We start from the raw sequence: 23,827 nt of genomic DNA, 5'->3' as shown, positions 1-23,827 counted from the left end.
CACACACACACAAAGAACTGATCCGAGATCTGCAGCCAAAGAGGCGCACAGACGACGAGGGCGATCATAACGGAGATAGCGCAAATCTTCAGCTGAATGAGCTGCATGTCGGGGGCTTTTGCTCTTCAATGTAACGCGAAGATCAAACTGCAAAACGTGTGTCATCAAAGAAAGGAGGCATTGTGACCCTGTATTTAACGTGAGCTGGTTATTATAGGTGTGCAATTGTAGAAATCCTACAGAGGAAGAGGGAATTCAAACACATCTTAAAGCAGACATAAATAGCACACTTTAAGTTTCTAATATCACAGACTGTTATACGAGATTATTAGCCTACTTGAACAGGTTATTAAAGTGTTTTTCATGCATTGCATACTTTAATGGATCTGCATGCATCCCAAAACATAAGAAGCCTAATCCTATCATGAATTTAAGCACGATATAAATAGGCCAGGAAAACACTAGAAATGCCTCGGTGCAACAGGAAGCCAACATAAAAACAGCAGAAAGTCTTAGAGTGTGTTATAACACACTCACCGCACTGACACACACTTTAAAGCAGCAGTTATTACTAACACACGCGTGTCCTCCAGCAGGTCACTTGCTCTCCACTCACCCCAAAAACACTTCGCCTTCCCCCCATCGGAAAAACCAAAACAACCCGGAGAGAGAATCTGTTTCTCCGCTGGAGCTGCAGGAAGTGTGGATGTTAGGAGGAAAAACAAAAAAAGAAGAAAATAAAAACAAGACACCTTCACCGTCCCATAAAGGTAGCAGCAGCCTGCCTAGGTCGGGCCGAGTGCCATTCAAACAAAGTCTCAAAAAACATCAAATCTCCTTGGAGGATCTTCACTGCGTTCATAAACCATAGACTATCTGCGCTACACCGTGAGATCTGCGGGGTCTCTCCGTGGGTCCGGTTCGAGTACAGTCCCCTCCGTGAGGTGGGTCACAGTGTGTGCATGTTGGAGCAGCTTGCAGCTTTCCAAAGGCTTTTAACCTCTATGCCTTTAGCTCTCCGACATCAGCGGCAGGACAGGCCGAGCTGTCCCGTCTGCGGCCTTATTTATACTGAACCCTAATGAGCTGTGTGATGCGCAGCGCGCTTTGAATAATGCACTCACACATTCACCAGCTCGGATCTGCAGCACGACGCTGTCCGATCGGTTCAAACCTCTCTCCTCCCGTTGGGATGAGCTGCGAGAGCTGATTTAGGTCTAAAAACACCTAAAGTGTTTTAGGTGTAAAGTGGAGAAAAAGTGGGGTTTTATTTCCATCTAACAGTGCTGCCTTTGAGTGCGTCTGGAAAGAAGAGTGTTAAGAATCGAGCGCCCAAGAACAACAACGTGGACGATGCGTTCACAACTTCATCATTATTATCGTCCCACAGAAAATGGAAGAGTTTAAAGCCAACACAAATCACAGGAACACACTGGCGTCCGACAGCAAGCATCTAAAACATTCAGCTATTCAAAATGCATTCAAACACTCGATATAAAATGACAAAATATTTCCACACAAGGCACAACTTACTTGTTTTTGCAGCTTGCGGCCACATCTGGATATCTTCCTCTGTGTATCCAGTTGTTCAGTTGTCATTGAGGTGGTTTAGTTTGGTTTTATAGACAGGAAGCATTCAACAAGGAACAAAAACAATGAACAGAATATCTAGTCTACACACTTTGTTTGCAGTTTCTCAGTTTTCCAGGGTTGAAAAGTATCGATTTTCTTCGGAGGGCTATTTTAAGCTTTAAAGTACGTTTGGAAACTTGAAATACAATTGGTCACGACATCGCGTGGATTTATTTATTTATTTATTTATTTATTTATTCTCGGGGGTGAAGGCAGAAATCATGGACGCCATGTCAACAGCTGATGCACTGTTTACTAAGTCAATAACTACCACTTTCTTATGTTTGTTTTCACTGTTGAGCTCAAAAAGATGTAAGACGGAGTCTGCTGGATGACATTCAGCTGCTACCTTCGACCAAAACAACCAAACGCACATGTATTCATCTTTAATAGATTTTCAAAAATGTTGATCTTTGGAGAGGTACGTGAAGGCAGCAGTAGCCTAGCTACACAGTCGGTTCTACAAATAGCGTCCAATCAGTGAGAAGAAGAATCTTGGCCTGACCAATCCGCGGCGACGGAGGGCGGGGCTAGAGGTCCACAGCCAATCAACCAGAGGCCAGACTCTGCACAGCGCGCCCCCGCGGCTCAGGGTTGTTTTTGGCTGTGCGCGCCACCGACACAGACGCGTGCCAAAATCTAATACCCCATGGCGCGCATGCGTGACTGCATTGCAAGCACGTGGTCAAGAAGCGCAAGTAAACAAACCCCCCCCCCAAAAAAAAATCAATACAGTTGATTGACGTTTTAATACTGGTGTTTACTGTAGTTTTATCATATATATTTATGTCATGGTTAAAATATATATTTATTTTAAATCATATTTTATAAAACAGTTGAATTATTTATTAAGTTGACTTAAAAAATATGTTTTTAAATCTAATTTTGATGTTTCCTTTTTATCCACTTTGTATTTATTTTGATTTATTATCATGGATTTGTGAAGTCCATGTTTTGTGTTAATGTAGATTTAATAGGTTGATAAATGTATATTAACCCTTCTTTAAAAAGGAGATGTTTAGATGACTGCACTGTAATTCATCCATTATTGTGACAGGATCACGTTCACATTCATTGGAACTTTTAAAATTTAATAGAGTTTTGACGTTTTCTGGCCTGTACAAAAATGAACGACATTAATTTATGAATCAAATTGCTGAGTGGACAGAGGAGAGACTGCAGTAGGTGTTATCAGACAGTACGACAGCGCCCCCTAAAGGACACTGTGGCATTAAGCGCCTACAATACAGTGAGTGACACTTTTCAATCTGTTGTTGTTCCTTATGCATTTCTGTTTTAGCTTTAAAACATAAAATCCTTGCTGATTCCTCTTCATTCATTTTCACTGCACCGTATATGATTTAAAACAGATATTTAAAAAAAAAAAAAAAAAACTTACATTTTCTTTTAATTTAATACATTTCAAACTTAAATTTAAAGTTTAAAGGACACATTATAAACCTCTATGACCAATTAACCAAGTACATTTCTTAAAGTACTGTACTCAAGTATTTCCTTTTGATGCTACTTTATACTTCTAGTCCGCTACATTTCAGACAAATACTGAACTTTTTCCTCCACCTTCATTTATTAACTTCAGTCTCTAGTTACTTTGCAGACTCAGATTAAAAAGGGTTTGGGGAAGTTATTGTCATACATTTTAAGGAATATTTCTACATTTGGGAAATACACTCAATGGCTTTTTTGTCAAAATGTGGTTGAGATCAATGCCGCTCTCCTATCTGTATGGTAAACACGAAGCTTCAGCTACAGGACGGTTAGCTGAGCTTAGCGTAAAAAGACTGGAAACGAGGAAGCAGCTTCCTTAAGTGTTGTTGTGCAGGAAGTCACTGCTCCCGGCTAGGAAATAGTCCAGCACACAGCCTTCCATACAACCACAATGTGTAGTTTTCACACTTAGGTGTTGTTTGTTACCTGTACAAAAAAACCGAACATTCTTTTTTAAGCTTTAGAGGTGCTAGAAGTGGGGTTTTTCTAGCTTTGGACAGAGCCACGCTGGCTGTTTCTCCCTACTTCCAGTCTTTTTAGTAAACTAAGCTAACAGGCTGCAGCTACATGTTAGGCATACAGACCGTAGACTGCGTACAGGTGTGAGAATGATATCGATCTTCTCATCTAGCAATAACAGCCACACTTCATGTTTTTAGAGTAATACACCATTTTTATTTAGAATGGTCACTCTTCTCATTAAACACATTTAATTGTATATCGTGTTGCTCCAAGAAACTTTTTATTTTGCAAATATCTATGTAATGATAGATGTTAACAGCAGTTAAAGAAGTTGTCTCTAATGCTTCTGAAATCTGGGTCGTGTTTTCCTGGACTCTCACAAAGAGACTTCACAGAGATGTTAATGAAGGTACAGTGTTTTTAATGAACGTCTATTTAAATGTAATGGCATAATTGCAAAAAAAAAAAAAAGAAAAGAAAAGAAAAAAAGAAACATTAAAAAACAGATTTCAAAGTGGCAGTCAGTCTTTAATAATAGCAAAGAAATGTTTCGTTCAAGTCAAATCCTTCACACGACAGCAAAATAAAACTGACCGATCAACTCAAACAATTTCTATGGCAGGTCAAACAGGAGCCTTTAAAATACAACCAAGGATCTTATTTTTTTTTCTCTTTCAGAAATGTTAACTACACAATTAAAGGTTTATACTGATCAAAACATACAGAGTGAAGTATTTCCACTGGAGACAACTCAAACAAGATTAGTGTCTGATAGAAACATAACATTCATTTTACAATAAAAATATCTGCACAAAAACATCAAAAAAGAAAAAAAAATAGGCTCAAGGAAAAAGGGTAACGCAAAAAATATAAATGTTTGCTTTTCATCTTTTCAATACAGTCACAAATCACACAGCTGTGGCAACAAATCTTTTTAAAATTTACACAACTGAAAGATAAGGATACCCACCCGTGATCCCTCCCATCCCCTGACTTGATTGTGTTCATTTTTAAGAGCATATACTGCGATTACAACGGATTCCCGACTAAACAAAAGCTGCACATCAAATCTTGGATATCAAGACTATCAAAAAAGGCACAAACAGACAGGTTGCACAAAGAACTCAGCAGAAGCTTTTTTTTTATACAACTAATCCCAGTAAGGTTTCCAGTGCCCTTAATGTTCTAACTAAACCCCAAAAAAAGACTATCTACAGGTAAGTCAAGTCCCGGCAGGCACCTCGGATTACAAGTCCCATCCCAACTACTGTAGAAGCAAGTGCATTTAATAATCGTGTGACAGATGGGTGTACACAGCGGGTGTGAGGAGTACTGGGACAGTCGAGTCTTTACCTCACGTTAAACGTCTGCTCAGGTGAAATTTGTGAGTGCAAAAACTGTCATTTCTGCAATGGAGTTTTGGTCATAAACTTTTTTTTTTTTCAAATGTAATCAGATAAGTTAAATCTCTGTTGACAGAACCAACAAAACCACTTTTGGCGGTGAACTTTCTGGTATTTTTTTTCGTAGCAGCTTCTTTTTACAGGTCTGTTATCTCCTAATATTTCTACATTGTTAACAATTTTGATAAATGGTTCATTGTTTAAGACATGTATCACAGTAAGATTCTAAATATTTGCTATTTTACTCTCTTTCATATCATTGTTAACTTAGTATCTCTGGGTTTTTGGACTGTTAAAAAAAAAAAAATATCTGAAAGCTCTGGAAACTTTTTCTTTAGACCAAACAATTAATCCATTAATCTAATAACAAACCCTAAATAATCATTGTAGCCCTTCTAAACACTTGTCACATGATTTCTATAGTACATATATATATATATACTACTATATATAGTCGGGATATACCATATAATTTACTAACTATATAATATATATATATATAGCTATACATATACCCACACGTTGTATATATACATAATATATACATATTCATCAAATTTACCTAAGGAAATCATCAAGAATTTACAGACCTGTAAAATATTCCACAAGACACATTTGTTGCAGGCTAGTTATCTTACTTGATTACAGATTAATATGTATTGACCAGCATCTGAAAATCTTGCTTTACATCCAGTGCTTTTAACTTCTAGTCTGGCTGCAGTGATGTAAAAGTGTACTCCAGGGTGTGTCAGTACACCGTGACATCGCTGTTGGGTGTGGTCAGAGGTGCAACAGACTGACTGACTGACTGATTATGGCTTGAGTGAATTTCAGAAGTTAGTTAGAATCCTCCCTTAGTCCCTACTTTCCCCCTCAGTTTCAGTCTGACATTATTCAGCCAGAAGAAAAGAAAAACACAAAGTAAAACTGTGGTTCTTTGGCTCTGTCCACTGGGATTTAAGTCGACCGGAGCAGCTCTGCCCTCAGAAATGCTCAACTCAAACTTGCTTTTTGACATGTATGCAAATGTAGAATACCAATCAACAGTTGAGTTTAACTTCACTAATCCTCTGACAGAAATGTAGTTTACAGCTCGGCTAATACTTTTGTCACAGATCACATACATCGTTGTCGTCACTGGAACAAATAAAAAAAAAAAATCAGCCAAAGCAGCTCGATGCTCCTAAAATGGTCTTATTTTAGGTTGAAGACTCTGAAGGCTCTAATGTATCACTTTAAGTGCCAGTGGAGAAAGATTCTTGAAGAATTCATTCAGGTAAGATCTGCCTTCCGATTAATCTACTCTGAGATGCTTTAGTGTTGTAAATAATACTACTTTGTTTCATTCATTAGGTCACTCACACATTACCAAATGAGCTTTTCTTTTGAAGTTGCAGTACTGTAACCGAACAGAAAGGGCTAGGTGTAAAATGAGTATAACTGAGGCCCACTTGTAAACAAACAGAAAAGACAGACGTTAGACGCTGCAGTGATACTGAACTAAAATGACACGGTTGGTTGATGAAGCCTCGGTGCTTCTGGCTTGTTTTTCTTACAAAGTTTCCACAAATATAATCTTTAAAGTCATAATTCCTTTTGCTTGAAATAGAGTCGATGAATTCAACAGTCTTAAATCAGTGGTTGACAAGAAGTGAAAATATGGTGATAAATTCTACTGCAGCCGTCTGCTGGTACTGACACTGCCAACTGTCATCGGCGTGATAATGTGCAATTTGTAGCAAAAAATGTTCCAAAGGATGAAAAGTAAAACATGATCTGTTACATTTGAGTATCATTTCAACTGTATCACGCCTGGATCCCATTTATCAGGCCCAGGAAACAACACGTTTGGTGTTTTTTGTGATATAAATACAGATATATGGTTATTCTCCTATTTGCAACCATAACAAGACCTCTTAGCATGCAGATGGAGTTTGGCTAAAAACAAGGAGATCGAAGTCTGTAGACTTTAACACCAATGGAAACAAAATGAAAACAGACGAAGAGAATGCTGAAGCAAAAGAAACAGGACAAAAAGCACCATGTGATTGGGAAGTGTGATATACCACAAAAGGTAGAACAGAAAGAGCCTGGGCGCTCTCCCAGCGGATCTGCCCGGCTTGTGTGGCACTTAACATCATCGTCTTTGTATACAGAGCTTATAACAGTCATGCAAAGGGCACAGTATTATTCTAACAAGGCGAAAGAGAGATTAACAGAGACTGAAGAAGAAAAAGAAAAACATGAAACAGGACGAAAAGGGAGGCATGACAACATTTCCTCCACATGAAACGAGTGGTGACAACTGAATTCTTGTCCTGACGCAGTAAATTTTCCCCCATATGAAAAATATCATACTGTACATACAGACTTGTATGAAATAAACAGACCTTTACTTTAGTTTCTCATGGCTAAGGCAGAAATTGATGGCGAAAACCGTTCAATGCACCTGTAATTTGGTGCTTTCATACACAACCTGACATCTTACTGAAGCCAATGAGAAATGAAAACGGGCATTTTTAGTTTTTAATAAAAGGAAAAAAAGATTAGAAATGTATCTGATTCACCTTCTATAATCACCCTTGCCATTGAAATATTCTTAAGACTCTTTGGGCTATATATATGTATATATATATATATTTATATATATTTGCATTTGGGACTGTGTCTGTGTGTGTGTGTGTTAAGGAAATACAAGGTCTTTGTTAAAATATAGATCCTCATCAACACAGAGTGATGGCTTGTGGCCTGCAAAGTCTCTGGCTGATTATGTGATTTCATTGCATAAATCAGTTTATTTAATTCAGGTTTTTCTTTTTTCAAAAGTGATAGAGAGAAAAAAGATAAGAGATCAAGGTGTCCCTTGTAACAGTGCGACAAAAGGTTAGAAAATTCAAAAGACCTCTATGATGGATGATTCTTAAAAGTAATCTACCATTGTTTGTGCAATGTAGGCAGAGTTATAACCACGACAGCTGCACCAAAAAACACAACAGCTAGTCTATCACTGTCATTCAACTGGACATAAAAGGTCTTGAATAGGAAATAGCCAGAGCCAAACGCCTTTTGAGACACACAAAAAAATTGTTTATCTTGGCTTAAAACACAAAATCACCCCCAAACTGTAAGCTGTGATGTGAGCCCCCCTCCCCCTCGCCTCAGAGAGAGAAAAAAAAGGTAACAGAAAGAGAGATAGAGGATGATTGATTGATTGATTGATTGATTGATTCCTGACGCCATTCCTGAGCAAAGTGGACTTGACGAGTGAGACCCAAGGAATCCAGGTGATGTGGTCAACAGGAGAGGAAAATAAAAAACCAAAACCAAAAAACCCATCACAGCAACAGTGTGGAGGCGGGGAGGAGCAGTGGCAATGCAGGAGCCAGTCCACAGAATCATCTGGGGGGGGAGAAGAAACAGTGACTGTGTGATGAGCTGTCACATCTTTGATTTCCTCTTTATTTGAAGTAATACTTAAATGCACAAACATATAAATGTGTATTCTGCTATAATGTATCATTGGTTGACATAACACCTGTAGCAGGCAGGGTTGCCAGTAGTCATTTGCATTTTTGATCCAATTTCAAGTTGGTAAAACAACAAAATGATTCAGTACCAAGCTGCTGAACCCCCAATACTAACATGAGGTTAATGAAAAATACATTTTCTACACTGTCCAGTGAAGCACCTCGAGAGTAGGAGTGAGCCTGTGTGTGCAGCACATGTGCAACAGGTGCTAAACTGGCTAACACAGTAGGAGGTTCTGCTGTCTGCTGCTTCATATCAAAATCTTCCACCCCTTGTCATTCTTGTTCTCCACTGCCTTTCACTGAATATTGAGCACTTATCATTATTCATTTGGCACATATATATTTCTAATATTGCTAATATTTCTTTGCTTCTGTCTTTAATTGTTTTAAAATGGTTGATAGCCTTTTACATTTGTTTTTAAATCTTTCCTGTTTTAAAATGCACTTTGAAGGGCCTTTGTGTATGAACTATGCTATACAGTAAACTTGCCTTGGCACTGACCCGATCATCTGATGTGAAAACATAATAGTGATTCTCCTTTAGTTTCTGAGCTGAAACAGCAGCCTGGAGCCAGACCTCCAAACAGCCACACAAATGTCTGTTCATCCATTCAGTTAGTGAAGGAATGAAGTCTGATTATCAGGCCACTGAACATCTGACAGCATTATTGCCTCTGTTCTGGTGAATTTAACTTTAATGTGAGTTAATCATGTACCTCATAATTAAATAGACTGTTCAATAGGCAATTATATTGAACTACTAGTACACAGAAATATGTCCATATTTCCATCTGCCTCTAGACAAAACAAAGTGAGATTTATCTGACAATTTTTTTTTACAATAAAGCTCAAAGAATATTGCCTAGAAACAAATGTATTAGTAGTGGTGGATGTTGGCGTAATGTAGACATCAGCCTGACCTCTGACCTCTTCCTGTTGAAAGGTATAAACGTCTTAACTAGAATTATTGTGGGTTTTCAGGCTCGTTGCACTAGTGCTCCGTACAGGTCGACCCTGTGCTGGGAAGCATTAGCTGAACATGGGTGATGGGGTATTGGGGCATTTCTAGTTGCTCTGTCTTGGAATGAAGAAAATGTGACGCCTACAGAGACTCGTAACTACAGCACTACTAGTGTAAACCACACTGTTAGAGTGAGAGGTGACCGCCACAGTGCAGAACACTTTCATTTAAGATTGAAATAATGACACTTGTATTCAGTTACAAATGATTATGTAAGGACATCCCAACCTATTGTATTTAAGTAATAAATGTCTCATTAACTCTGGCTTCTACTTTGACCCCCTTAATGAGAAACGGCTGCAAACTGTTAATGGTTTATAAAGTTAAATATACATTAACAGGAGTTACAGGCACTGAAATAAGGTTTGAAGAAACACATTTTAAAGCTGCAAAGAAGGTTACCACTGCAAAGAGCAGTGATGTGCTTTCTGCTGTTCTAATTTAGGAGATGTCACACTCTGTTCCTTTTCAGTAAACCCATGTTATGCATCGAAATGCTGTAGAGAAGAAACACAGTAATTACACAAAGCGGATGATAGGCTATAAAATGTAGTACTGATAGTTATTATCACAGCAAGAGGCCTGTCAGGGAGCAGCTGGTGGCTAGCAGACATTAGGAGGGAAAAGACACCACATCTTAGGAGTGTCATTACTTTGGGAAATGATCACGTTATCTTCTACTGCTCCTTTTAATAGTACAATATGCTTCCAAAAGAAGCAATATTAAATGCTTATACAGACAATGTCACCGGTATAGTGACATTTTGTGCTTCCGGTTAACATTGGCAAAAATAACCTCTGTCATCCAAAACATTTAAAAACCATTTGGTTTCCCCACCAGAATGACATTCTTACATTAAGACTAACAAGTGACACAAAGCTCTTAACTCAAAACAGAGTTTTTACTAGAGCTTTTTAAGTATTTTTTATAGGATTTGTATTTGTTGATGACCTAGCTAGCAGCTCCCCTAAACACACAACAGCCCACTGCACTTACTGTAAACTGTGACACATTACATCCCTTAAAGAAATACTTTAAGCGAACATAAACTGTGTTTGTGTATATCGACGCTCAAGTTAGATGCTAGTCCTGCACCCACAGGCTGCATTACAACTTTAAAATATCTAAAGATCAAGCACAAATGTGGGACTCTTTAGGTTTTGCTTTGGGTGCAAACTGACAGCAATGGAGCAGAATTCTACTTGGTGGTTTACAGTACCTTTGAAGTTTAGATAGATGGCTTTTAAAGTGGTTTTATCCTGGTGAAGAACCTCTACTTCACTCTACAAAAGCAAAATTTACATCTATATAATAGTGTACTCTGAGGTCTTTACTCAAGCTCTTGAGTGGTGGGTTGTTAAATTTAGTACAAATGAATCAGTAGTTTTTATGTTTTAAGTTGTTTTCATGATGGAAACTCAACTATACAGCATTTTTAAAGCAGCAGAGGCAGAAACATCCGACTGTGTCAAGGATCACCCTGATCTTGTTGACCATGAAAAGTTGGTTATTTCAAGACTTCAGGGCAGCGACTGGTAATATTGTTCCGTCCCTGTAGATCTGTCCCTCCCTGAGTTTATGCAGACTTACCCGTGTGAGATGTTAGGACCTAAATCCAGGCTGGAAACGTGCAGTTTCTTCAAAGATGAGCTCCTTCAGTGTCTCTTTGGGTAGGTCATCCAGCTCCATGTCAAACTTGAATGGGGCCTCAGCAACCGGCTACACAGGGAAGCAGAGAGGACATACTGATGTGACAGCTAAATCTACCGCACCAGCCTGTTTAACAAATGCTCACCGAATTTCAGTGATGACAAAATGTAAAGAATAGTGAAACATTGTGTGGTGTCATTCCAAACAGGCCCATATAGCACAAGCTGACTGTCTCACCTCATCTGTGGGGTCGTAATATTGCTCCAGGTAGGGGTGTGCCAGGGCCTCCTCCACCTCGATTCTCTTGTGAGGGTTAAAGGTCAACATCTTGTCCAACAAATCCAGAGCTGAACATTTAACAGGGAAAAGAAGGAGTTAAGTGATTCTGAGCTTGGAGTAAGGACTGAGCTTGCCAGCCCACTAGAGGGCACCATCACACCCTCTACGCTGTTTGGATTATTTCCAGGTAGAAAACTATGACACATTATTTTATAAGACATTACTGATTTAAGGAAATTCCAAGCCGACTTATTTGTTGAGCCGATATAATCTAGTTATGTAGCTTGAAATCACAATAGCACAGGGCAAAGTGCATATAATCTATGTAAATTGACACTCCCTTGTCTGCAGTACAGCCTCTTAAAAGATTCATGATATTCTATGAACTCCATGATCAATGGGAACTGTGTGTGTTGATGAAGAGGTAGTCCTGGCTCTGACCTTTGGGATCAGCGTTGGGAAAGAGGCGGTTCCACGGCACTTTGCAGCGCAAAGGCAGTGACAAAAGATAGTTCCTGGCCTTAATGTTGATGATGCAGTTGAGATCCTCCTGAGACGGAGAACCCAGGATCCCTGAAGAGAAGATTATAAAGAATTACCTTGTGATTTTATATATGACAGTTGTATGTACAATGTACAACTCTAAATGAAACACTGTCTACTAATTCACACAGCCCCAGCTTATAGTTTTTAGTTATATAGGGAAGTTTTGACAGTCTGAGTGCACAACAAAAATGACAGATGGGAGAAGCAATATGTGGTCTAGCACGAAGACACAAAAAGTACGACTTGATAAATGCATATTAACAGGTACAGTATCTATGGACTGGCACCAGGAAGCTGTTGCTACTGACAGACTGTGAGAACTTTACGAAGTCTGTATAAAAGATTAAATACTACAGCACTACACAAGTTGTAAAACACTGGATATGAAGAGAATTATTACCCAAAATGTGGTTAAGCTGATCCAAGTAGTGCTTCCCGGGAAAGATTGGCCTGTTGGACAACATTTCTGCCAGGATGCAACCCACTGACCAGATGTCTATGGACTTGGTATAGCCCTGAGAGTGAGGAGCACAAAGACACAGTCATGACTACAAGTATATCTAAAAGAGGAAGAAGACACTTTTAGTATTCCCAAATGAGTACAATCTTTTTTCACTTTCCTTTTATTGTTTTGTTTGTTTTTTCACACAACAAACAGTATTAAGTATGGTAGAATTAATCACTACGGCAGTGTTAGGGCCACATTCTTCAAACTGTTTAAGAAATATATAAATATATATTATGAACTGATTTTTTTCAACATTTTACAGCAGGTGAGGACACTCACCTTGGAGTTGAGCATGATCTCAGGTGCTCGGTACCAACGAGTGGCTACATACTCTGTTAGGAAACCAGTGTGATCATGGTCGGGATCAGCCACACGAGCCAAACCAAAATCACAGATCTGCAGAGAGAAGAGTGACAGTGACTGCAATATTAGAAGATACAAGATCAAAATAAGCTGGATGTCATTTCATTAATAACTTAAAACCTTCAACAGATTGGAAACATGTCCAGTAAGTCACTGGATTTCTTTTTTGCTAATAAATTCTTCATAGAAATAAGTTTATGAAGCCCAGTCAATCTCAATCGTTAACTTCTCTTTGAGACACTACCTTGAGATCACAGGTGGTGTTGAGCAGGAGGTTGGAAGGCTTCAGGTCGCGGTGCAGGACGTTGGCAGAGTGGATGTACTTGAGCCCTCGTAGGATCTGGTAGAGGAAGTAGCAGATGTGGTCGTTGCTCAGGTGTTGAGTTTTCAGGAGCTTGTACAGGTCTGTCTCCATGAGATCCTGGACAATATATCTGCACAGCACCAGGTTAAAGAAACTTCTGCTTTAATATCATTGAGACCGCACTCCGTGTCTTTGATGCTTATGTTATTTTTTTATTTTTTATTTTTTTATGCATAAATTTGTCCTGTCAATATGAGTCACATTTTTTCACTGTCTAGACCACATAGTGATGTTCCAAAAAAATAAGATCTCTAGATATCCAATAGGGCTGGGCAATCAATGAAAAATTAACTGAAACATAATGACTCTCTAACCGACCTAATTTTAGTCATATCAATATGTCCAATAAATTCCTTCGAACAGGCTGCTGCCGCCTACACCTCAAGTACAACAAAGTCATAAAACATGATTTGATTATTTTTTTACTGCCCTGCACTAATATTCAAACTACATTTAGTTTTTTACTGGCACACTCAAATTGGATTTTGTTAGCATTGCAAAGAAAACAAAATACCTTGCATCATTTAGCTGAGACAATTATCTTGAGTTTGGCGTTACAGCAGGCTGGCAGAGCCACGGAAAGACAGCCACACTGTTGACTTGATTAGTATTTTGGGAAACCTCACAATTCAGTGAAATCTCAAAGTCCCTGAGGTGTCATGGTGGTTAAACGAGCTGGTACTCTTGTAGCTACAACGTACTGAAACAACATCTGGCCCATGTGTGCCTTCACCTAACTTGGTGAAAGTCTGTGTAGGAGAGATATTTTATCTTGAAGTGTTTATTGTTGTTTTTTTTGGGTGAATGCTCATTTTATCTGGCAAGCAGGAAATGAGTTGATTAGCTGTGGGCTTAAGTCACAGCCACTTATTTTTAGGTAAGGCAGAGTGTAAAACTATACAAACTGAATTATAAAAGTGACAGCAACTATTGTCTCAAGCAGTTTGCTACTGTTGTTGCTGCTGGGCTACAGTGAAGAGCCTCTCTGCCAAATATATGGTGACAGGTGGCTATTATGTAATAAAATACAACTTAAAAACCCTTTTCAGCTACAAATGCTGGAGCTGAAGACCATTTTTACTGTTTATTTACACAAAAATGTTTGAAATATATTAGCATAAACGCAAATATCTGAGGAAAACAATCAAATACAAATACTTTACCGTGCAAGAAAAAGATTATTAATGAAGCCCATAAACTGCAGGCACATAAAAATGCATTAAAACATATCAGAAATGATCTAATCACGAGAGGTGTATGTTAAAGGATACACATCCTTCATCTGGTCAATGGTTGGTGTGCGGATGATGTCGTTGATTCCGATGATGTTCTCATGTTTGAAGCGCAGAAGGATTTTTATCTCCCTCAGGGTGCGTTGGCAGTACGTCTGGTGCTCAAAGGGGCTGATCTTCTTAATGGCCACACGTATCTTGTTGTCCCGGTCATAGGCAGAGCTGGATTATTTAAAAAGACACACAAGCCAACAATTAGACATCAATGTTGAAGGAGCAAAAGGTTTTGAAAAGGTTCTACTTCGAATGAAGTTACAATGTTACAATGACATGCAAGGTAAAAGGGAACATACTGACGGGTACATTTGTGCCCAAGGATTAGCTAATATTAAATGGCAGCCATAGCAACCCATTTCGTGGCAATAATACGCCCTGAGTGACTGTGCTTGCAGCTAAAAGTGATGCAGTGTGTGATGCAGTTATGTCCATAAATCAAAAAGGTACAGCAAAGGTTACTAAGCTTGATGACATTTTGGAGGTTTGCACAAACTGCAGTAAGCACCTGTCTCCTGTTCACCTACAACAGTTCACTGTGGCCGTTTCTTCTTTCACCATTTCCCTTTAAAAGATTTTTAAATGACTGAGATGAAATAACAAAGGAAATTAACCATATTTTAGTGTGCAGACCTAGTTTTTTTGAACAGTAACAGTCAGGTGCTAATCTCACTGACAAATGCTGCTTCCTGCCTGTGGTTTATCAGTGGAAAGCTTTTAATGTGAAGTAGTAACAGCAGGAAATGTTGGGTTTGCATTAGCAGCATCTTAACACAGCAAAAACACCTCTGATACAGTGCTGGGCGGCTGACGTGTCTGTTAGATAAAAGTAAGAACAGGAATGTAGGAGTAGAACAAAACTCTCAACCACAGAAAATGTTACTTTACACAAGAGCTACTTAAGTACGGATATCTGACTGACCAGAGCCATCAGTTTAGTATGATGACACACAGCTTAGTTGACTTCACACATCATCTGTGCTTGGTTCAGCTACAAAGCAGTTCTATAATACTGCAGGTCAGCTGATATGAGAAGATGCAGTGAAGTTGCTATGCCACTTCTTGGCACAAAGTGGCCCTAAAGTGAGCTACACCAAGCCAGAGGGAGAGAAGCAAAGAGCTTACACATCCTGATCAAGATAAGCTTACCTCATTCTGGTTTCCCACACATTTTGTGACTATACTAGCATGGTGTTTAACACAACATCAAGCTGTAGTTGTGATAACAACCGTGTGTCATACTGTGGACTGGAGCATCAATGTGTTTGTTTAAATGTAGGCAGGTAACATCCAGTAATGTATAACTGCGAACAAGAGATGCTGGACACTGTTCGTATCCCTATAGTATGCACAATTAACCCTATGCTCAAAAAAGTTAAGCAACCTCACAAAGAGACAGAAAATCGTTTAGTAAAACTCAATTGCTATTTAATAAATATTCTTCAACAATATTCCTTTCAGCGATGCCTGTGATGGAACAATTCATCTTGCTGAGTGAGTATGAATGTTAGCAGGCAGTGAGATGAAATTGAATCCAATAAAAGCATAGCATGTAGAGGAAGTGATAAAGCATGTTTGCATGCATGGGATGCCTGGGGTCTGGAAGATCTCATACTTAAGTCAGATCCTGAGAAGGGGCAATAACTTATTGCACAAAGCTTAAGAGGAATTTACCTTTCATTACACACATACTTCGCAACAGAGGCGATTCACTGTGCCCCCCCCCCCTTCAAAGCTGAGATAGGTGTCAAATATAGTGGTAAAAGAGTCAAATTAGAGCATTTGCTAATTGTGTCACTAATATTTTCATGCAGAGACGTGTTGGCCATTAGCTAAAAAAAAAAAAGAAGAAAAAAAGCACCCAGCCCTTCACAGACAACTTCAGAGTATGATCAGATGTAAAGATCAGATATTCCTTTAATAGTCCCACAATGGGGAAATTCCAAAAAACAAAACCCTAACCCTAACCAGGAAAGAAATACCAGCATTCCCTTTGGCATAAAGAGATAAAGAGTGGAGGGATGTGGTGTTAATCAGGATATTCTTTTGCCCACAGGCCTTTTCTTATAGGGATGATACTCACCACTTACTAATTTGCACCAACAAGTATTGACATGTTCAATGTCCACTACAACCTTGCGAGATGCATGCTTTTAAATTGTCATGTTGTGTCACTGTGCTGAAACTGCAGTTTTCCAGCAGCTGGCATGTTCAGGTGTGTCAGTTTGAGAGTAGGACAGGAATAAGAACAGTATCACTCAGTGGAAACTTATTATGAGGATAAAGTTATTGTAATATATCCTGTTGTCCAAATAAGCAAAATGTAATAAACTAACAGAAAGGAGTCACTGATCTACATGTGTGAAAATGTCTGACTGGTTGTCTGAGAGTGTCTACACCCAGCAGACTAATTGTTCAATTCCGCTCTAAAATCTTGGCCGTGCCTGTGATGAGACACCTCCTCCACGCCATTCCAGGTACAGACATGTCCACTGTTGAATTTCTGTCTCTTTTCACTGGCTTCATGGCTGTTTCACACCAACTTGGGTTTAAACCGACACATTACATGCAAACTTTAACTCCAAAAAGCGGTCACCTCCGTACTGTTTTTAAAACCAATGAAATGGGAATAAAATGTCGTCTGGGTGTTGCCTTCAAGTGCTGTGACTAATACATTCATATGATTTTAGTTCATTTTAGGGTTTTGTGTCTTGATCACCGAGGGACATTGAGGTTTTGATGTAATGTCAGAAATTCAGTCCACCTATTTTGAAGTCTGTCACAAAGAACGACAATTTATATTTGGCTGGGTTAGAAAACTGGCCAGACATCGTCAGTGCAACTCCAACTACTGCCAAGAAATGCAAATTACTGCTGCCAGCTTCCAAGATTTTTTTGGTTTCTAAGTCATCTGGTCTCAAACTGTTGCAACCTACAGCCATTTGGTGCAATCATAAAACCAAAATTGCCCCATAAAGCCGTACTTCAAGATAACATTGATACATCTTTCAATATTAATGGTTTCCTTAAGCTCTTAAGCTTCATCATTTACATCTAGCCAAGAGCAATTTTATTTCTGCACATTACAAACAACCGAAATGACTTAAAAACACCCACATAGTATGACAAAATAAGAAAATAAGTTGCTATAGTGATGGGGGTGTAGGGATTGAAATGTAAACACAAGTGTGTCCGCCTTCTGCAAGGGAAATATGAGTGACCTTCCTTTCCACTGTGAGAGGAATATGTGTGTGTGTGGGAGGAAATAGTTTTCCATGTAACTGTTCTACACCAGAAGACACCCTCATGTACAGAGACGCAGGGAGCTACAAGACTTATTCATCAAAGCTAACATCTGATCCAGGGCAGAGCCAGTTTGGCACAGATATATCTTCAGATTGTTTTTAGAACAGTCAATGGTACAGCCTCCACCACTTTGTCAAAATATTGTCTCAGGCATGATGTAAACTCACAAGCAGACTGTCTTTGCAAAACTATGCCATCTCCAACTATATGGACAATTATTTATGCATAATTTTTAATGGTTACGGATAAACTAGGTGCGTAATTTGTAGGACTGAAACCTTCTGGACGGCGATTTAGATGTTTTATAAAGAGAAAAGCACTTCTTAATCCATTATTTTCAAGGGCAGGAGGGACATACACAGACCAAATGTATTATTATATTGAGTCGTAGGCTACATTGTTAGATAACACCGATTATAAATGACACTAATATTCAAATATATTTTACTCAGCAAATGTGGTTCTGTTTTAGTAATCATATGGTTTAATAGACAAGTCAGGAAGTCAGAGCAACCATGTTTTCACAACTTCAACTGGCAGCCTTGAGACTGCAGGGCTTCATTTATTGAACATTTACTCAACTCCAAACTAATTTACACAATTCCTCTGATGCCTAAAACATGGTATTGTCAATTGTATGAGTATGCATGTCTGCACAGCGATCTGATACCACGTTAACGAATTAGCTCTGAAATTCAACAAATTAAATGGCAATCAACAAATGGGAAATTCTTGATGGTCAGCAGATTAACTGACAATAAAAATGGTATGTACTTCAAGACCTAGTTTAGTAATTTAATGGAGGGTTTGCTGCCTTGTTTTCCTTCACAGTTAATAAAAAATATGTTTGTGGTTTATGACTGCTGGTGGGACAAAAACAAGCAACCTGAAGATACAACTCAGTGCTCGGAGGAAATTGTGGCTTTTTATTTTTACATTTTTACTACTGCTGATCATTATCATCATCATCGCTATATGAACATGCACGATGAATATATTGTAGTAGACTGAAACGTGATGAATAAGCGAAGAGAATGAAGTGAAAATATCTTGAAAATTACACAAGCTGACAACAACTACGCTCATTACTGGAAATAAGTCAATCATTTTGTTTTTAAATGCACTAAACCTGTTGCCTCCAGTCTTTAAATGTATACGGCACTCTGTCACATCAGTTGGATGTGACGTTACCAAAAAGTTCAGTGCAGAGAGAAGTTGAGGACAATCTTAGTCCACACTACATTTCACCATGTTTACTGAGGCAAGCCCATCCGTTCCTTGTCAGTTTGCCCAGGCGTGTAAGTAACAGAGGGAACTTTTGAGGAAGTACAAAGTACACAAGAGTTAAATGCATTCAGTATTAATATGCTTCAGTGTACTGGTGAGTCTTGAGCTGCTCAGCCTTATCACTGAAGGACAGACTTTCATTTCTGAGAACTCTTTAACTCTAATTTTTGGATGGTTTTTCATTTTTTTCTGATCTGACTTTGTAACGTCTGGTGGGGAGGAGACCAAAACTGGCTCAATGTTCACAGCCAGCTGATTGTGGCACCTGTCAAACACAGCTGACTGTGATTCCTCACGGTAAAAACATTGGCAAAGCACTTCTTATAGGTCGATTCAATAGGAGGCTGCACATTAACTGTTGCTGAGTTGCTAAAGGAAGAGCTAATTGGATCTTTTAAGCCATTTATGCTTGAATGCTTAAAACTGATTCCAGCTTCACCAGTATGAATACTGTAAGGTTTCTTTATGTCTACTTGAGCTTTTGGAAGGACTTTTTTTTTTTTTTTTTTTTTTTTTACTATTTTCTGACATTTTAATGAGGCAATGATAAACTGATTAATCACCTAAATAATTGGTAAATTAGACAATAATGGAAATAATCATAATTTGCAGCCTATACTGAAGGCTAGAACAAAATCTTCAGGAATGGTTGAAACTACCTGACTACTAAATTAACAGCAACACTGTACAAAAAAGGCCTATACTATGGCCTTCTGACCCCCTTAGTAACTTTGAATAAATAGCTAAAAGAACTTATTTACTTATTAACTCACATATTAATACAGGTGTGTCATATTTTCTTATAACTTAACCTCTGTGCTTCTCTAAATAAAAGATGTCCTGGTGACAATAATAACTGCAGCCTGTTGTATGCAAAAATCTGCTCTTAGCTGACTTTCCTGTTTCCTCTGCTTCTGTGTTGTTTTCTGAGCATGCTCAGTGCCCAGTAAGGAGCTTGGAAAGGGGGGGGGGGGAGAGTACAGGGAGAGGAGGGGGTTCTGTTTCCAAGGAGATGGGAATACAAGGCTTTACACTGCAGCCGCTGTTATGCAATAGGGCTGTTACCATGACGATGTTCAAGGGGTTGGATTGAAGGGAAAAGGGGAAAGGCTCACAACAGCCACACGTACCAAGAGAGTGCAGATATGAACGTCAATGCACAAACTACACGAGTCCAACGCTTCGCAAAGGCTTTAAGGCCAGCGCGAGCTGAAGCGTCAGGTTGGAGGGACGGGCTTCAAACAACACTCACCGGCTGGTGTGCATTTGCTGCATTAAGCACTGGTACTGTAGGAGTGTCTCTGCATTATGCAATTTACAGTACACTGTACTAGAGTGTGAGACCAAGTCACATCGGGTTATTAATCACATCACTGATTATTCAATCTCTAACCTCTTGAATGTGTCCTTCATTTTCAGATTTATCATTTTGAATCGCTTATTCTACATTTGATGTGTGTACTTGTTTTCCATTATTCTTCATTTTTGTTGTTCAGTCTTTTTCTTAGAGCTATCGTGTATCATTTTCAGTCTCTGACTGGTTTCAGTAGTAAAGACTGACTATTACACACACACACTATATGGCCTCTTGGCTTATTCATTTTAACCATGGGGGTCTTAAGCCAAGTAAAATTACAATTTGAAGACAAAGAAAAACATCAAATCAATTCTGTTCTGCACAGTTAGGCACTTATGGATTTACCCATGGGAACTATTACACATCTGGCTGCATGTGCTTTTTTGCTTCCTGTTTCTCTGTATACTGACAACATTAACCAGTTTTTGGCAAGGTGACTGTGAGGTGTTTGTGTTTAAAAAAGCTTCTCTCTCATGCTTGCATGACTGACTGCAGGCTGGTACGCTGAACGTAAAATGAGCTCTACACGATAAACTAACTGCGATAGACTGGAAACCTGGTGCGTTCCCTGCCTTCTAAGGCTGTCACGATACCAGAATTTTACAGTCGATACCTCTTTTGATAACACGGTAAAAAGAAAAAAGTCCGAGGCACACAAACTTTTTATAGCCTTCTGCAAAATACATGCTATGATAAGCTGCAGCATTCTGTTACATACAATGGACACAAATGAAACAATGGAGCACAAACAAGCCTTTAATGATATACAAATGTTGCCTCTGTGATGGGAAACCAACATGAAGATAAAGCTACTGGTCAGGCACCTTGACTCGCATTACAGGGCCCGTTTTGTGTTTTATTTCCCTGCCCTAATATGAAAAACACAACACTACATAAAGACTGCAATACACTGAACATTACTTTTCTGCAATAAATGACAGAAATTCACATACGTTCTTCTTCTGTCCATATCTTCACGTTTTTTAGGTTTGAATTCCAATTAGCGTGACATCAGATTAAATACCTCAAAACCAAAAGCAAACTTGGCTGCACACCCAGCTGAATTACATACTGAATGCAGAGGCATTAATACAAACGTGGTGTGTAAACAACAGCTGTGTGTCCATTGTGAGAGACGTCGGAGAGTAAAACACGTTTATGATGAGTTTAAATGGCTCTACTCCATCTGATCCATTGGTCAACAGTTCCCTTCAGTGTGAGCATTTAATGTAAACACAGGTTTGATGATGGAGGCGCATTAGTGGTCAAACCCACACAGGGTAAAACCACTGTAAATACTGTACTGTGTAATGTGAAGAACAGCAGCCCTCCTACAAAAGCACTTACCTTTTTTTATCTTATTTATCTGCCTATAAGCACTCCCATATATAACTGCTGCATAACCTCCAGTTCTCAGGCCCGTGGTATCTCTGTTTGAGCTCGTTATCAGCAAGGGCGTAGATTCTACTGCAGTCGAGTCTCTGCATTCAACCAGATTCGGATTTTGTTTTGCATACTTTAAAATTCTGCCAATTAAATGAAGCACCCTCTTGTATCTCTGAATGAGGATAACCAATTAATACAAGAGCTAATAGGGCATTTAGTAACACTGTACACATATCAAACTGCAGTCCTTCTCCGTGAATCAGGGTTTAATCTGTCTGATGCAAGAAATCTGTCACTGATTGTTGTCAAACTGTCACCTTCACCTGTAATTAGTTAGTCAATAGCAAATTAATCAACAACTATGAAATAACTGAACTCTTTCTTTTCATTTTCTTTTTTTTTGTGATGGTGATTTGGTTTTAGACTGCTGATCGGACAAAAGACAACTGAAGATGTCATCTTGGGTTCAAGACAAGTGTGAAAAAGGTGTTTAGTTTGCAGCCTTAACCACAAAAGATTTAGAGAAGATTGCTACAGCTTTTCTTCTTGATGCACTCTCTCTACAACCCTGAAGAAAAAACAATCAACCACATCTGTTTGCAGACTCCCCATTAACAGCTTGTTTATTGTACCACACTGGTGATTTGTAACTTATGCTGGTGATTTGGAACATTAGCCAAAAGGGTGGTAAAACCCATGGTGCATCTAAGACAAAGAAAACGTTTAAAAAAGGATGTAAAACCATTAGTTTTAACAGGTGAAGCCGCAGACGAATATCACTTACTCATGATAGCTCTCATGTGTGCCGACTTCAATGCAATTTCAACTTCTGCAAATTATACTTTGATTTAAAAATGAGCCCAGGAGATACAATCAAAACCGTCTGACCACTTTTGCAAATTGTACTTTGCATGACATCATCGACATTGTTTTTTTTCCTCTCACAGGCCAGAACACGTTCATATACTGTGATCTACGGAAAAGGGGCTTGTGCTCATTTGAATCAGTCCGTTTCCTGATATGTGGTTGCAAAACGTCAGAGGCCAACATGCAAGAGCAAGGCAGTAATAGGACGCATCTGTCAGGCCATCACGATGAACATCAACGTCAGCTTCAATGCAACAAGCAGCAGCGTGTGAATGTTTCACTTGTTTGTTGAACCAAAAGTCATCTTGCTCATCTTGGCAGTCGTCATCACCCAAATTACACAAATTACATCTTTTTCTGAATTGCACAACAGGATTTCAGAGTGTCAAGGCTCTCATTCTCTCCCTCCCGCTCCTATTGGCTCCGGAGCGGTGGTACTGATGTCAGAGGCAGAGGGGTTGCCATGGAGATGGGCGCCACGGTGGCATTTCAAGAGGACGGATCATGGCAGAATGAAGCAGAGCATCAGCGACGGCTAAGAATCAGGCCGGTCAAGGAGTCGAGATCGAGACTGGAAAGAGTCAAAGTCACCAGGAGGAGGACAAGAATGACACTAGAGATGTATCCAGTGGTACTTTGTTGCAAAAACTACACTGTATTTCCCAACAACTAGTTATATGTTAAAAGGACTAAATTAAATCCAAGTAAAATGTCCAGGTGAGCTTTGTCTGGATTCTACACGGGGTTATTACCAGTCTGCATGGAAAATCATCGAATCCGCAACTTCTAAAATTATGATGATGATGATTTGTTAGGTTTCTCTATTTTATCATTGTAAATATAACATCTTTGGGTTTTGGACTGTTGGTCATATTTAGCACTGAGAAATTGTGATAGGAAATTTACAGTATTATTTTCTACAACACGATTAATGGAGTAATTGTAATTAAAATAATTCTTAGTTGCAGCCCTAAAAAATTTTTTTTTTTTTAAATTGTGGCACTCATTTGGTCAAAAGCTCCAGATCCAAAGAAAAGCTTAATGCCAGTTTTAATGATGCGTTCAGGTCA

The 23,827-nt window shown here is 38.9% G+C and overlaps 2 protein-coding genes across 3 annotated transcripts in view; both read right to left on the bottom strand.

The window, feature by feature from the left end:
* Positions 1-1,253, bottom strand: part of LOC118325616 (protein yippee-like 1) — a 32,282-nt gene extending 31,029 nt beyond the window's left edge. For both annotated transcript variants that reach the window (XM_035658352.1, XM_035658351.1), the window contains exon 1: positions 617-1,253. The gene's annotated coding sequence lies outside the window, so the exon portion shown is untranslated. The remainder of the gene's footprint in view (positions 1-616) is intronic.
* Positions 1,254-5,610: 4,357 nt separating this feature from the next.
* Positions 5,611-23,827, bottom strand: part of mapk1 (mitogen-activated protein kinase 1) — a 24,233-nt gene continuing 6,016 nt past the window's right edge. Inside the window, exons 2-9 of the mRNA XM_035657871.1 lie at positions 14,540-14,722; positions 13,149-13,338; positions 12,821-12,937; positions 12,434-12,548; positions 11,929-12,060; positions 11,446-11,555; positions 11,149-11,277; positions 5,611-8,405 (exon numbers count right to left, since the gene is read on the bottom strand). Coding sequence (XP_035513764.1) covers positions 11,161-11,277; positions 11,446-11,555; positions 11,929-12,060; positions 12,434-12,548; positions 12,821-12,937; positions 13,149-13,338; positions 14,540-14,722 — 964 coding nt within the window. The 3' untranslated portion in view covers positions 5,611-8,405; positions 11,149-11,160. The remainder of the gene's footprint in view (positions 8,406-11,148; positions 11,278-11,445; positions 11,556-11,928; positions 12,061-12,433; positions 12,549-12,820; positions 12,938-13,148; positions 13,339-14,539; positions 14,723-23,827) is intronic.

This window comes from Morone saxatilis, unplaced genomic scaffold, assembly GCF_004916995.1.
Source record: "Morone saxatilis isolate NCDOM2014 unplaced genomic scaffold, NCSU_SB_2.0 Contig16, whole genome shotgun sequence".
In the NCBI taxonomy this organism is placed as follows: Eukaryota; Metazoa; Chordata; class Actinopteri; family Moronidae; genus Morone; species Morone saxatilis.
Note: the sequence above shows the minus strand (reverse complement) of the source record. Positions and strands in the feature narration are given on the sequence as shown.